Here is a 16,264-nt window from a genome sequence, read left to right as displayed (position 1 = left end):
TCATGAAGGTCGCTTATTGGTTCCTGATGTAAAATTCCAGCATTAAGCTGTGGATAAACTAAGTTAAGAACATTGAAGGAAAAAGTTTTTTTTGTGCCAAATTCTCCAGGTTCCTCCTCCCCTTGATATCCAGAAGAACGATCCCACTGTTCGTTAATCCTGGTGTTTGTTCCATTATATCAACTGTATGGATAATGTTTCCGTGTTGGTTGACACAAGCTCTCGACTGGGTATCCATTGATCTAATTGGGTCCTGTAACTAAGCTATAACAGTTTAGAGCTTGGCATGGAATCATTGTGGAGAAAGTGGAGGCTGTTTGGCCATTGTGCCACCCTTCCTTTCAACCTTTCCTATCCATATACCTGTCCAAATGCATTTTGAATGCTGTAGTAGTATCTGCCTCGACTATCTCCTCTGGCAGTGCGTCCCACCACCCTTAAGACAGAAGAAGGGTCCTGACCCAAAAGGTCACCTATCCATGTTCTCCAGAGACGCAGCCTGACTCGCTGAGCTACTCCAGCGCTTTGTGTCCTTTTGTTGTACTGTGTGTATGGCTTGATAGTACTCGTGTATAGCATGACTGGATAGCAAATCTTTTCACTGTATCTCGGTCCATGCGAGCGTGAATACAAGGGCCTTGGAGACAGGCTGAGGGGACAACAGGATGGGACTGTTTTCAGAATTGTCTGATCAGCCCTGGACATTATGGAGTCGGGAAATTTTATTTTGGAGATACAGCAGAGAAACAGGCCCACCGAGTCCATGCCGATCATCGATCATCCGTTCACACTACTTCAATGTTATCCCACTTTCTCATCCACTTCCTACTCACTCAGGGCAATATACAGAGGGCCAAATAATCTGCAAACCCATAAGTCTTTGTTCAACAGTTCAACAACAGTTCAACAGAGCATTATTTGTCATTCGGTACCAAGGTACCGAACGAAACTACATAGCAGTCACACACAAAAAAGAACACAAGACACATGACCCCAACACAAACGTCCATCACAGTGACTCCAAACACCCCCTCACTGTGATGGAGGCAACAAAACTTCCACTCTCTTCCCCACGCCCACGGACAGACAGCTCGTCCCCGACCGACCCGCACAGTCCCCGCAAGGGAATGGAAGTCCCCGCGGCCGAGCCGCACCGGGCGCTGAGACGTCTCGCGGCCGAACCGGGCGATGAAAGGCCCCGCGACCGAGCCGTGCGCAGCTAAGTCCCGCGGCCGAGCCGCACCGGGCGATGTTAGGCCCCGCGGCCGAGCCGCACCGGGCGATGGAAGGCCCCGCGGCCAAGCCGCACCGGGCGATGTTAAGTCCAGCGGCCGAGCCGCACCAGCGATGAAAAGTCCCGTGGCCGAGCCGCGCCGGGCGATGTTAGGCCCCGCGGCCCGGGCACTGTTAAGTCCAGCGGCCGAGCCGCACCAGCGATGTTAGGCCCCGCGGCCGAGTCGCACCGGGCACTGTTAAGTCCAGCGGCCGAGCCGCACCAGCGATGTTAGGCCCCGCGGCCGAGCCGCACCGGGCGATGGAAGGCCCCGCGGCCAAGCCGCACCGGGCACTGTTAAGTCCAGCGGCCGAGCCGCGCCGGGCGATGTTAAGTCCAGCGGCCGAGCCGCACCGGGCGATGGAAGGCCCCGCGGCCGAGCCGCACCCCGCGCCGTGAGGAAGAGACCTAAAAGAGAAAGGTTTCCCCCACCCCCCCACCCACACCACCACCCCCCCACCCACACCACCACCCCCCACACAACCAAAAAAAAAAAAAAAACCATCCCAACACCGACACACAACAAAAAAAAAAAAGGAAAAAAGACGAACAGACTGCTAGCGAGCCGCAGCCGTTAGGCGCCGCCACTTCCATGTGGGATGAAACTGGAGCACCCAGAGGAAACCCACGCGGTCACAGGGAGATCGTACAAACACCGTACAGGCAGCATCCAAGGCCTGACTCGCTGGTTCCTCCATCAGTTTTTTCTGTTCACTCAAGATTCCTGTATCTGAGCGCTGTGAGGCAACAGCTCTGCCAGCTGAGCCACTGTGCCGCCATTTTGTTTAGCAGGGAAACAGGCCCGCTGGCCCACCGAGACCACGACGACCATTGATCACCCTTTCACACTAGGTCTCTGTATCCCACTTTCTTATCCACTTCCTACACACCAGGGACAATTTACAGAGGTCCAATTAACCAAAGAAGCCGCAAATCTTTGGGTTGTGGGAGGAAATCCACGCGGTCAGAAGGTAAACGGGCAAACTCCAGATCAGGATTGAACCCGGGTCTGTGGAGCTGAGAGGCAGCAGCCACTGTGCTGTGCTTTAGTGCTCCAGTGAGCCAGCGAGCTTGGCATTCCGTGCAGACTGTGGATTTCCCGTAATTGCACTGTGCGCCTTCACTTGTCTCCCAGTGACTAGTCATCTGGCCAGTTCTGGAGTTTGGAGTTTTTTGGAGTTTCACTCCACTTGGAGTTTTGACACATCAGCATTTTCTATCTCTCTTGTTTCAATTCCCAGTTTGCCCTTTCTGCTAACGAGACAGACTTGCGCACTTCTCACATTTCAGGAAACCGTCTCAACATCAGGAAGTTGTGCACGTGCTGAAACACTTCCGTTATGTCTTGATTCCCCTACCTTGAGAGTAAAAGACTCTGTGCATTCAACGTATCTATTCCCCTCATGATTTTACACATCTCGATAAGATCACCCCTCAGCCTCCTGCGCTCAGATGCAAGAATCTTGAGTTAAAAGAAAAACAAAGTGCTGGAGGAAATCAGCGGGTCAGGCAGCATCTGTGGAGTGAAATCAGTAGGCAATGTTTTGGTTGAACCCTTCTTCAGACTGAAAAAATGTCACAATTCAAAATGTCGTCTGCCCATTCCCTGTGCAAATGCTGCTTGACTCGCTGGTTCCTCCATCAGTTTTTCTGTTCACTCAAGATTCCTGTATCTGAGCGCAGGTCAGATAATACTTTACATAAATAGAATCAAGCCAAAGTGAAGTACAATAAATCGTGCAAAGGAGAAGATACAGAATGCAGAATATAGTTCCCAACATTGTAGTGCATCAGTTCCAGAGACCAAGTCCAATGTCCACAATGGGGGCAGTCATAGAGTCATACAGCGAGGAAACAGGCCCTTTGGCCCAACTTGCCCATGCTGACTTGTCCTTCTATACTAGTCCTACCTGCCCGTATTTGGCCCAGATACCTCTCAACCCTATCCTATCCATGTACGTGTCCAAATGTTTCTAAAACATTGTGATAGTAGAGGTGAATTGGACAGAGGAAATTATAGCAACGGATACAATTATGAATCTAAAAGGCATTTGAACGGATATATAGAGATTAGAAACATAGAAACATAGAAACATAAAAACATAGAAAATAGGTGCAGGAGTAGGCCATTCGGCCCTTCGAGCCTGCACCGCCATTCAATATGATCATGGCTGATCATCCAGCTCAGTAGCCTGTACCTGCCTTCTCTCCATACCCCCTGATCCCTTTAGCAAAAAGGGCCGCATCTAACTCCCTCTTAAATATAGCCAATGAACTGGCCTCAACTACCTTCTGTGGCAGAGAATTCCACAGACTCACCACTCTCTGTGTGAAGAAATGTTTTCTCAGTCTCATCCTAAAAGACTTCCCCCTTATCCTTAAGCTGTGACCCCTGGTTCTGGACTCCCCCAACATCGGGAACAATCTTCCCGCATCTAGCCTCTCCAACCCCCTAAGAATTTTATATGTTTCTATAAGATCCCCCCTCAGTCTTCTAAATTCCAGCGAGTACAAGCCCAGTCTATCCAGTCTTTCCTCATATGTAAGTCCCGCCATCCCAGGGATCAATCTGGTGAACCTTCTCTGTACTCCCTCTAAGGCAAGAACGTCTTTCCTCAGGTTAGGAGACCAAAACTGCACACAATACTCCAGGTGCGGTCTCACCAAGGCCCTGTACAACTGCAGCAGATCCTCCCTGCTCCTAAACTCAAATCCTCTTGCTATGAATGCCAACATACCATTCGCTTTCTTCACTGCCTGCTGCACCTGCATGCTTGCTTTCAATGACTGGTGCACCATGACACCCAGGTCACGTTGCATCTCCCCTTCTCCCAATCGGTCACCATTCAGGTAATACTCTGCTTTCCTGTTCTTGCCGCCAAAGTGGATAACCTCACATTTATCCACATTATATTGCATCTGCCATGCATTTGCCCACTCGCCTAATCTATCCAAATCACTCTGCAGCCTCCTAGCATCCTCCTCGCAGCTAACACTGCCACCCAGCTTCGTGTCATCCGCAAACTTAGAGATGTTGCATTCAATTCCCTCGTCCAAATCATTAATATACAATGTATATCCACGCGTTGGCGGCGCTGCCATAGCAGCTGCGGCTTACCTGCGGTCCATTTGTCTTTGTGTTTTTGTTGTTTTTTTGTCTTAATTGTAGTTGTGATGTGGTGTTTTTGTGTTTGTGTACTATGTGTGTATGTGGGGGGGAGGGGGGGGAACTGTAAAATTGTAAATAGGTGTCCCTTCCGAACGGAGACCCGACCTTTGTTTTCTGGGTGTTGTCTCCGTTCCTGCTGCGGCCTACCAGCGGCCCAACTCCTGGAGCTGGCGGCCTCCAGGGCTCTGGTTCGCAGAGCCCGCGGATCGGACTTACCATCACCGGAGCCGGCCGTCCTCGGAGGCTGCGGGAGCGGCTGCGACTTGCCTTGGGCTCGGGCCGCGTGGATGCCGACATCGGGAGCTCCGGCAGCGGCAGCGTGTTCGCCCGCCCCGGGTTGCGGGGCTTGGGTCACGGACATTTCACCGTCCGGCGCGGCCTAAAATATGCCGCGGGATATTTCTCTGCTGGGCGGGGGCTTCAATGTCGGGAGCCACGACCGCCCCGACGTACAGCAACAGCGGCAGCGTGTTCGACCGCCCCGGATCGGACTTATCATCGGCGGAGCCGGCCGTCTTCCGAGGCTGTGGGAGCGGCTGCGACTCGCCTTAGGCTCGGGCCGCTGCGGACCGTCCGGCGCGGCCTGCAACCACAACAACCTGACTGCGGGAGAGGACAGCAGGAGAAGGGAAAGACATTGTGGCCTTCCATCACAGTGAGGAGAGGACTGGAGGAGACTCACTGTGATGGATGTTTCTTTGATGGATGTCTCTTTTTTTGTGTGTTTTTGGGGTTGTGTAATTTTAATGCCTATTTAATGCTTTTATTGTTGGACTGTGGGTGACTAGATTTCGTCCAATATTGGATGACAAATAAAGCTATCTTGAATCTTGAATCTTGAATCTTAAATAACTGGGGTCCCAGCACTGAGCCTTGCGGTACCCCCCTAGTCACTGCCTGCCATTCCGAAAAGGACCCGTTTATTCCTACTCTTTGCTTCCTGTCCGCCAACCAATTTTCTATCCACCTCAACACTGAACCCTCAATACCGTGTGCTTTAAGTTTGTACACCAATCTCCTATGTGGGACCTTGTCGAAGGCCTTCTGAAAGTCCAGATATAACACATCGACTGGTTCTCCCTTATCCACTCTACTAGTTACATCCTCGGATTCTATCCTACATGCTAGGGACAATGTACAGAAGCCAATTAACCTACAAACCTGTACGTCTTTGGAACGTGGGAGGAAACCGGAGCACCCAGAAAAACCCCACGCGGTCACAGAGAGAGCGTAGAGTCCCCAGGCAGCACGTTGTCAGGTTCAGACCCGGGTCTCTGGGGCTGTAAGGCTGAAACTCTGCAGCTGCGCCATCGTGCCACCACATTTGGCCCATATCCCTCTAAATTCGTCTTATCCATATATCTGAAGTAGGGTCCCGACCCAAAATGCGTCCTGTCCATTCCCTCCACAGATGCTGCCTGACCCACTTAGTTCCTCCAGCACTTTGTGTTTTGCTGAAGATTCCAACATCTGGAACTGTTCCATTGTGTCTCCATATATCTGTCCAAATGTCCTTTGAAAGTTGTAATAGTATCCACATCTATAGCTTCCTCTGACAACTCGTTCCAGTTACGGACAGCCCTCTGTGAAAAAATTGCCGCTGATCACTTTAATATCTCTTTATTCTCATTGATCTCTCATTAATCTCCCTGATCTCTCTTTAAATTACTCCTTTCTCACCTTATGCCCTTTGATTTTAGAATCCCCTATCCTTTTTAGGGGTGGCACAGTGGCACAGTGGCACAGTGCTGGACCTGCTGCCTTACAGTGCCAGAGACCCGAGTTCGATCCTGACTACGGGTGCTGTCTGTACAGAGTTTGCACGTTCTCCCTGTGACCGTGTGGGTTTTCCCCGGGTGCTCTGGTTTCCTCCCACACTCCAAAGACGTACAGGTTTGTAGGTTAATTGGTAAAATTGTCCCTAGTGTGTAGGATAGTGCTAGTGTCAGGGTGATCACTGGTTGGCGTGTAATCGGTGGGCCGAAGGGCCTGTTTTCACGCTGTATCGCTAAAGTCTAAAGTCAGGCAGCATCTAAAGTCTAAATCCTGGCAAAAATACTGTGTCGCTGGATAAAGTGGCAAGTCGTCCTGTGCCACAACTCATAAACATAGAGGCTTAAATCTTGGAGCTGGTGACTGAGGTGACTCTAAGACAGGGGTTTTGCAGCTGTGTCAACAATTCGCTCCAAGATTGCCAAACGCAGAGTGTGAGTCCCCGATCACAGAGTTGATCAGAACATTATGATATAAGACAACTACAGGGGTAGAACTGCTGCCTCACAGCGCAAGAGACCCTGGTTCGATCCTGACCTTGGGTGCTGTCTGTGTGGAGTTTGCCCGTTCTCCCTGTGACCACGTGGGTTTTCTCCCTGTGCTCCGGTTTCCACCCACATCCCAAAGACGTGTGGGATGTAGGTTAATTGGCCTGTGTAAATTGTCCCTCTTGTGTGCAGGGAGTGGATGAGAAAGTGGGATAACCAATGTGAATGGGTTATCAATGGACAGTGTGGATTCAGTGGGCCGAAGGGCATGTTTCCACACTGTATCTCTAAACTACAACTTACAGTTCTCCTCCCAGACTGATTTAGTCTAGCTGAGGTTGTCGACACAAGGAACTGCGGATGCTGGTTTACAACAAAACAAAGCAGTGGTGGAGTAACACCGCGAGTTCCCCCTTTTCTCCCCTCTCCCATCAGGCAAGAGTGAAAACGCACTGCTCCAGATTCAGGGAACGTTTCTTCCCAGCTGTTATCAGGCAACTGAACCATCCTATAACCAACTAGAGAGCGGTCCTGAGCTACTATCTACCTCATTGGAGACCCATGGACTATCTTTAATCAAAATTTACTGGACTTTATCTTGCACTAAACGTCACCCATTCCTTCTCTCCAGAGATGCTGCCTGTCCCGCTGAGGTACTCTAGCATATTGTGTCGACCTTCGATTTAAACCAGCATTTGCAATTCTTCCCTACACTTTATTCCTCTTATCCTGTATCTGTACACTGTATGTGGCTCGATTGTAATCATATATAGTCTTTCCGCTGTGTGAAAATGCACACCTCCAGATTCAGGGACTGTTTCTTCCCAGCTGTTATCAGGCAATTGAAGTATCATATTACCAACTAGAGAGTGGCCTGACCTCCCATCTACCTCATTGGAGACCCTTGGATTAACTTTAATTGCACATTACCTTGCACTAAATGTTATTCACTTTATCCAGTATCTGTACATTGTGGACATCTTGATTATAATCAAGTATAGTCTTTCCACTGACTGTATAGCATGCAACAAAAGCTTTTCATTGTACTTTGGTACATGTGACAATAAACTCAACTAAACTAAACTAAACTAAACTAAACTAAGGGTAAGACAGTATTTCTAGAGAATATGGATAGGTGACGTTTCAGGTTAGGACCCACCTTCAGACAATAAAGGATCCCAACCTGAAATGTTATCTATCCATGTTCTACAGAGATGCTGCCTGACCTGCTGAGCTACTCCAGCATGTTGTGACTGTCTTTCAACGGTGGTTGGCTTGGATTAAGCAGCGTCCTAGAGTGCATTCCCTTGTTGACGGCCTCTCGTTTGCTTTCCTTGGACAGCTGGTTTCACCACGATCTCTCGCGCCATGCCGCTGAAGCTCTGCTCCTGTCCAACGGCAAGGATGGCTGCTACCTGCTGAGGAAAAGTCACGATGCTCCAAATTTCTACGCACTGTCGGTAAGGTAAGCAGCTCGGACCTGAGCCAGCGAGTCGCTGCGGTTTTTTGTTTGGTGTTAGTTTATGATTGTATGTGTTATTGCATTTTTATTGATTATAGGAGCAAAGAGGTCCTTCTACAGTTGTACCGGGCCCTTGTGAGACCGCACCTGGAGTACTGTGTGCAGTTTTGGTCTCCAAATTTGAGGAAGGATATTCTTGCTATTGAGGGCGTGCAGCGTAGGTTCACTAGGTTGATTCCCGGAATGGCGGGACTGTCGTATGTTGAAAGGCTGGAGCAATTAGGCTTGTATACACTGGAATTTAGAAGGATGAGGGGGGATCTTATTGAAACATATAAGATAATTAGGGGATTGGACACATTAGAGGCAGGAAACATGTTCCCAATGTTGGGGGAGTCCAGAACAAGGGGCCACAGTTTAAGAATAAGGGGTAGGCCATTTAGAACGGAGATGAGGAAGAACTTTTTCAGTCAGAGAGTGGTGAAGGTGTGGAATTCTCTGCCTCAGAAGGCAGTGGAGGCCAGTTCGTTGGATGCTTTCAAGAGAGAGCTGGATAGAGCTCTTAAGGATAGCGGAGTGAGGGGGTATGGGGAGAAGGCAGGAACGGGGTACTGATTGAGAGTGATCAGCCATGATCGCATTGAATGGCGGTGCTGGCTCGAAGGGCTGAATGGCCTACTCCTGCACCTATTGTCTATTGTCTATTCTTATTGGTCTTATTGTTGAACTGCGGGTAATGTTTCATTTCACTACACATTTATGTGTATGTGACAAATAAACGACTATTGACTATTAGACTAGCCTCAGATCACACAGGCAGTGAAAATGTTAAATGCCACGTGTAACTGGCTGTGGTGAGTGTTAAGTGTGACGCATTTTAATACATAGAGCCCTACAGCGTGGAAACAGGCCCTTTGGTCCAACATAATCATGTGTTGTCTTTCCGATGACTGGTTAGCACGCAACAAATGCACTGTACCTCGGTATATGTGACAATAAACTAAACTCAACTCATGCCCCATCTACACTAGTCTACACTTACCTGTGTTTGGCCCATATCCCTCTAAACCTGTCCTATCCATGTACCTGTCTAATTGTTTCTTAAATGTTGTCAACTACCTCCTCCGGCAGCTCGTTCCATACACCCACCACCCTTTGTTTAAAAAAGTAACCCCTCGGGTTCCTATTAAATCTTTCTCCCTTCACCTTAAACCTAAGCCCTCTGGTTCACGATTCCCCTACCCTGGGCTAGAGTCTCTATGCGTCTACATGTGTGACCAAGCACTCTGGTCCCAGTTAACACCAACGGTTTAGTTTTTAGAAATACAGGATTTTGCGTCTATCTTCGGTCTAAAGCAGCATCTGCAGTTACTTCCTACACATTCTGACTGTCTGTCTTAGCTATGCCTCTCAGAATTTTACATCCTTCAGTCAGGCACAGTGCCACAGTGGTAGAGTAGCGCCAGAGACCCGGGTTCGATTCTGACCACGGGTGCTGTCTGTATGGAGTTTACACGTTCTCCCTGTGATTGCGTGGGTTACCTCCCACACTCCGAAGATGTGCAGGTTAGTAGGTTAATTGGCATCTGTAAATTGTCCCCCCGTGTGTAGGATAGTGTTAGTGTACACAATGATCGCTGGTTGATGTGGACTTGGTGGCCAAAGGGCCTGTTTCCACATTGTATCTCTAAATTAAACTAAACTATATTGAATGTGAAGGGAGAGCTATTCGAGGATAGCTCACTCACTCCGACATGGGATCTAAATCAAGAGTCAAGTGTATTTAATTGTCATATGTACCAACAGAACAATGAAATTCCTACTTGCGGCAGGTTTACATGCCCCGTAAACGCAGTTACACACAGATAAATATATATAATATATCTATATATTAGATGTATATATATTAGATGTGTATATATATGATATATATATACTTTTATACATATATATATATATACATATATATATATATATATATATATATATATATCCCCACCATCAAAGGGATTTATCATAGGCTTGTTTCAGTTTAGTTTAGTTTATGTTTGTCACATGTACCGAGGTACAGTGAAAAGCTTTTGTTGCGTACGACCCAGTCAGCGGAATGCCACTACATGATTCCAATCGAGCCATCTGCGGTGTACATATACAGGATATAACAAATAATGTTTAGTGCAAGATAAAGACTGGTAAAGTCCAATTAAAGAAAGTCCATAGGTCTCCAAAGAGTTAGATGGTAACTAAGGACTGCTCCCTAATTGGTGATAGGATGGTTCACTTGCCTGATGACAGCTGGGAAGAAAGCATCCCTGAATCTAGAGGTGTGCGTTTTTACACTTCTATACCTCTTGCCTGGTGGGAGAGGGGAGAAGAGGGAGTGACCGGGATGAGACTGGTCCTTGATTATGCTGGTGGCATTGCTAAGGCAGCGTGAGGTATAGATGGGGTCAATTGGTGGGAGGTTGGTTTGTGTGATGGTCTGGGCTGCGTCCAGGTACAATCCAGGTACAATGGTGTCGAGAGAAATTGGAAAGCTAGAAACCTCTTTCTAAAGTGCTCCATGCTGTCATGTTGAAGATCACTAACGTCTCTGAACTTTCCATTTGCAGAGGCAAAGACTCCGTCAAACACTTCCAGATCGAGTGGAGTGAAGGCTCGATTAAATTTGGATTCAGTGAATTTCATTCTGTCTCAGAGTTTGTCAGTCACTTCGCCAACCAGCCGCTGATCGGCAGTGAGACAGGTAATCCAGCTCCATTCCATAGTCATCCTTCCAGACTGGAGAAGGGTCCCAACCCGAAACATCACCCGTATATTCCCTCCGCTGCCTGAACTGCTGAGTTCTTCAAAGAAAGATTTAGCTTCAGTACACAGTGAAAAGCTTTGTTTTGCATGCTATCCAATCATATCAGATAATAACATACATAAATACAATCAAGCCAAACTCAAGTACAATAGGTAAAGCAAGGGGAAGATACAGAGTGCAGAATATAGTTCTCAGCATTGTAGCGCATCAGTTCCAGAGATCAAGTCTATAATTTGCTCAAGATTTCAGAATCTGCAGTTCCTTGTGTCTCCATTTTAGTCTCCACTGCAAAATCTCCTCAAATTATGCAAGGAACTGTAGATGCGGGTTTACACCGAAGATAGACACAAAATGTTTGAGTAACTCAGTGGGTCAGGCAGCATCTCTGGAGAAAAGGAATAGGTGACATTTCAGGTTGAGACTGAAGGTTGAATCTGAAGAAGGGTCTCGACCCGAAATGTCACCTATTCCTTTTGCCCAGAGATGTTGCCTGACCCTCTGAGTTGCTCCACCATTTTGTGTCTATCTGCTAAAATTATGGATACTTTGAAGAAGTTCTCTTCCTCTCTCTGATGGGAGTTCAGTGCGACCCTCTCTCACTGCTCCCCTCTGTTTGTTTCTGCTGCTCTGATCTCCATCCTACTCTCCCCCACCCGACTCATCTGCCAATCATCCCCACCAAGCCCCACATAGCTTCCATCTCCGTTTCCAGGTCTCCCATTTGGGGTCCAGCCAAGATCCAAGTTACCTGCACTCCACCGCTTCTCAACAGTTCTCTCTCCGGCCACTCTCTGCCATGCACTGGTTCTGAGTATAGTAAGTAGCACGTCAGTTCTAGAGACCAAGTCTAATGCCCACAATGGGGTAGACGTGAATCGAACATTACGCTACCTTATGGAAGAACTGTTCAGAAGCCTGATAACAGAGTCTAAGAATCTATTCCTGAGTCTGGTGGTGCGCGCTTTCAAGCTTCTGTACCTTCTGCTGGACGGGAGAAGGAGGAATGGCTGGGGTGGGACAAGTCTTTGATTTGTGTATGTGGAATTCTTTGTCACAGAAGGCTGTGGAGGCCGTCAGTAGATATTTTTAAGGCAGAGATGGATAGATTCTTGATTACTGAAAGTAAGCATGCAAGTACAGCAGGCAGTGAAGAAAGCTAATGGCATGTTGGCCTTCATGACAAGAGGAGTTGAGTATAGAAGCAAAGAGGTCCTTCTGCAATTGTACAGGGCCCTAGTGAGACCACACCTGGAGTACTGTGTGTAGTTTTGGTCTCCAAATTTGAGGAAGGACATTCTTGCTATTGAGGGAGTGCAGCGTAGGTTCACTAGGTTAATTCCCGGAATGGCGGGATTGTCGAATGTTGAAACACTGGAGTGACTGGGCTTGTATACATTGGAATTTAGAAGGATGAGAGGGGATCTTATTGAAACATATAAGATTATTAAGGGATTGGACACGCTAGAGGCAGGACATATGTTCCCAATGTTGGGGGAGTCCAGAACCAGGGGCCACAGTTTAAGAATAAGGGGTAGGCCATTTAGAACGGAGATGAGGAAAAACGTTTTCACTCAGAGAGTTGTAAATCTGTGGAATTCTCTGCCTCAGCAGGCAATGGAGGCTAATTCTCTGGATGCTTTCACGAGAGAGTTAGATAGAGCTCTTAAGGATAGCGGGATCAGGTGGTATGGGGAGAGGGCAGGAACAGGGTACTGATTGTGGATGATCAGCCATGATCACATTGAATGGCAGTGCTGGCTCAAAGGGCCAAATTTGAGGGAATATAGAACAGTACAGCACATGCACATGACAAGCCCTTCAGCCCACAATATCGGTGCTGATTATACCAAGCCCATCTCTTATCTGCCTGCATGTGATCCATATGCTTGCATAGGTAAATCCATGTGCCTATCCAAAAGCCTCAAACACCATTATCATATTTGCCTCCACTACCACCCTGGCAGCGTGTTCCGGGCATTCACCAGCCTCTGTGTGTAAAACAAAAATTCACCCTGCACCTCTCCTTTAAACTTTGCCCTTCTCACAATAAAGCTTTGCCCATTAGTATTTGATATTTCCACCCTACGGAAAAAGGTTCTGACTGTCTGCCCTATCTCTGCCTCTCATCATTTTTTTAATACTTTTATCAGGTCTCCCCTCAATCGCATTCCAAAGAAAACAATCCAGGTCTGTCCAACCTCTCCCTGTCGGATAATACCCTTAAATCCAGGCGCCATTTCTGTACCATTTTCAAAGCCTCCGCATCCTTCCTGTAATGGGGCGACCAGAACTGGACGCAATACTCCAAGCGTGGCCGAACCAAAGTCTTATAAAGCTGTATCATGATAAAGCTGTATCATGACTTCCTGACTCTTATACTCAATGCCTCACTGTTTGGAATTTGTCTTCTCAAGGAGGCAGCAAAGAATTGGCAATAAATGCTGGCCTTGCCCTGGTAGCTCCATCATGGCTGTCCTCAGAAAGAACAGGAAAGATTTCACACGCCGTTGATCTATGCTATTTGTAGGCATCCCAGTTACGATTAGTGTAGGTGAGTGTTTTGCTGAATCTGTATTCTGGAATGCTGGAATGTGCCCAACACCTGTGGAATTTGGCAATGGACCAACCTTGCTCATTCCCTTACCAAGTCGAGTGGAGTTTATTGTCACATCATCAGTCAGAGCATTGAGTATAGAAGTCAGGAGGTCATGCTGCAGTTATGTAAGACATTGGTACGGCCACATTTAGAGTATCATGTTCAGTTTTGGCCACCATGTTATAGGAAAAATGGTGTCAAGCTGGAAAGGGTGCAGAGAACATTTACGAGGATGTTGCCAGGACCCGAGGGCCTGAGCCATAGGGAGAGGTCGGGCAAGCTAGGACTTTATTTCTAGGAGCACAGGAGGATGAGGGGTGTCCTTATAGAAGTGTATAAAATCATGAGAGGAATATTTGTGTCCTTTTGTGTATTAACCAGCATCTGCAGTTCCTTGTTTCTATCGTGTAAGATTCAATGTGCATTTGCACTTCTGATACAACCAAATGAACTTGGACATTTGCAGGTTAATTGGCCTCTGTAAATTGTCCCTAGTGTGTAGTCCCGCTCCGGATGAGAAAGTGGGACAACATAGAACTAATGTGAACAGGTGATTGACGGCGGCCGTAGACTCAGTGGGGCCTGTTTCCCTGCTGTATCGCTAAACTAACACTGAACACCTACACTCAGTCTGCCTTGGCCTACACGATCTCCTGGTTGCCAAATGTTTTAACTCCCCTTACCATTTCCATACTGACCTTTCTGTTCTGGGCATCCTCCACTGTCAGGGTGAGGCCACATGTAAATTGGAGGAACAGCACCTCATATATTCGCCTGGGCAGCTTACAACCCAGCGGTATGAATATTGATTTCTCTAATTTTAAGTAACCACTGCCTTTCTTCTCTCTCTGCCCCTCCCCCACCCTAGCTGTCGTGCCACTTCCACTGTTCACATCCATATATCCCTCCGTTATCACCTCTTCCACAGCCAACAGTGGACCATTGTGGGCTCCATCTTTCCTTGGCCATCGGTGCCGGCTCAGATTTGTACTGTACCTTTCCATACCTCTAGTTTCCCTCTCCTTTGACTCTCAGTCTAAAGAAGGGTCTCGACCCAAAACGTCACCTATTCCTTTTCTCCAGAGATGATGCTGCCTGACCCACTGGGTTATTCCAGTATTTTGTGTCCATCTCTAAACTAAAAGATAAGTATCATGTTTTTATTATATTTATTTTTCCGAAGGGACGTTGCTTGTGCTGAAGAGTCCATACCCTCGGCAAGTGGAGGAGCCTTCCATTTACGAATCAGTGCGGGTCCACACAGCCATGCAGACAGGACGGACAGAGAACGACCTCGTTTCCAAGGCTCCCTCTGTGAGTGCACCATCTTAGCTCCATGCCCGGCTCCAGCTGGGTTGGAAACACGCACTGAATTATTTACCAGGCCGCGATTTGTTTAATTTAGTTTAGTTTACTTTATTGTCACGTGCAGCGAGGTACAGTGAAAAGCTTTTTGTTGCGTGCTATCCAGTCAATGGACAATAGACAATAGGTGCAGGAGTAGGCCATTCGGCCCTTCGAGCCAGCACCATCATTCAATGTGATCATGGCTGATCATTCTCAATCAGTACCCCGTTCCTGCCTTCTCCCCATACCCCCTGACTCCGCTATCCTTAAGAGCTCTATCTAGCTCTCTCTTGAATGCATTCAGAGACTTGGCCTCCACTGCCTTCTGAGGCAGTGAATTCCACATATTTACAACTCTCTGACTGAAAAGGTTTTTTCCTCATCTCCGTTCTAAATGGCCTACCCCTTATTCTTAAACTGTGGCCCCTGATTCTGGACTCCCCCAACATTGGGAACATGTTTCCTGCCTCTAACTTGTCCAACAACAGTCAGCGGAAAGACTATACTTGATTAAAATCAAGACATCCATACTGCACAGATACTGGCTAAAGGGAATAATGTTTAGTGCAAGGTAATGTACAATTAAAGTTAATCCAAGGATCTCCATTGGGGTAGATGGGAGGTCTCTAGTTGGTAATAGGATGGTTCAGTTGCCTGATAGCAGCTGGGAAGAAACTGGAGGTGTGCGTTTTCACACTTTTGTACCTCTTGCCCAATGGGAGAGGGGAGAAGAGGGAGTGACAGGGGTGAGACTGTTGTTTGATTATGCGGCGGCCTTGCCGAGACAGAGTGAAGTGTAAATGGAGTCAACGGAATGGAGGATGGTTCGTGTGATGGTCTGGGCTGCGTCCACAATTCTCTGAATTTTTTTGCTTTTTGATCCAGTGATTTGCTTTTAAAATGCATGCAGTGGCAATGCTAAATGAATGCTGGATCAAGAAAAACAGCCTGCATTTCTACGGCACGTTTTGGGTTAATTCATGGATGTACATGTTGGTGGTTAGACCAATATTAAAGTGTATAAAAATGATGAGAGACATATATTGGGTAGACAGTCTGATCTTTTTTCCCAGATTGGAAGAATCAAATACTTGAGACATGGAACAATAGGGCACAGCCGACATTATCCATGCCGAACATGGTGCCTAGTTAAAGTGATCGTGTCTGCCTGTACATGATCCATATCCTTCAACTCCCTGCACTTTCATGTGCCTATCTAAAAGCCTCTTAAACACCACAATCATATCTGCCTCCACCACCACCACCCCTGGCAATGTTTTCCAAGCTCTCACTACTCTTTGTGTAAAAAGAATCTTGCCCCATACATTTCCATTAAACTTTCCCCGT

At 47.5% G+C, this 16,264-nt stretch overlaps 1 protein-coding gene across 1 annotated transcript in view; it reads left to right on the top strand.

The window, feature by feature from the left end:
- Positions 1-16,264, top strand: part of dapp1 (dual adaptor of phosphotyrosine and 3-phosphoinositides) — a 76,523-nt gene that overhangs the window by 43,919 nt on the left and 16,340 nt on the right. The window contains exons 2-4 of the mRNA XM_078403030.1: positions 8,046-8,168; positions 10,778-10,911; positions 14,754-14,884. Of these exons, the coding sequence (XP_078259156.1) occupies positions 8,046-8,168; positions 10,778-10,911; positions 14,754-14,884 (388 nt within the window). The remainder of the gene's footprint in view (positions 1-8,045; positions 8,169-10,777; positions 10,912-14,753; positions 14,885-16,264) is intronic.

Source organism: Rhinoraja longicauda, chromosome 1, assembly GCF_053455715.1.
Source record: "Rhinoraja longicauda isolate Sanriku21f chromosome 1, sRhiLon1.1, whole genome shotgun sequence".
NCBI lineage: Eukaryota > Metazoa > Chordata > Chondrichthyes > Rajiformes > Arhynchobatidae > Rhinoraja > Rhinoraja longicauda.
The sequence above is the reverse complement of the archived record's forward strand: the minus strand, read 5'-3'. Positions and strand labels throughout refer to the sequence as shown.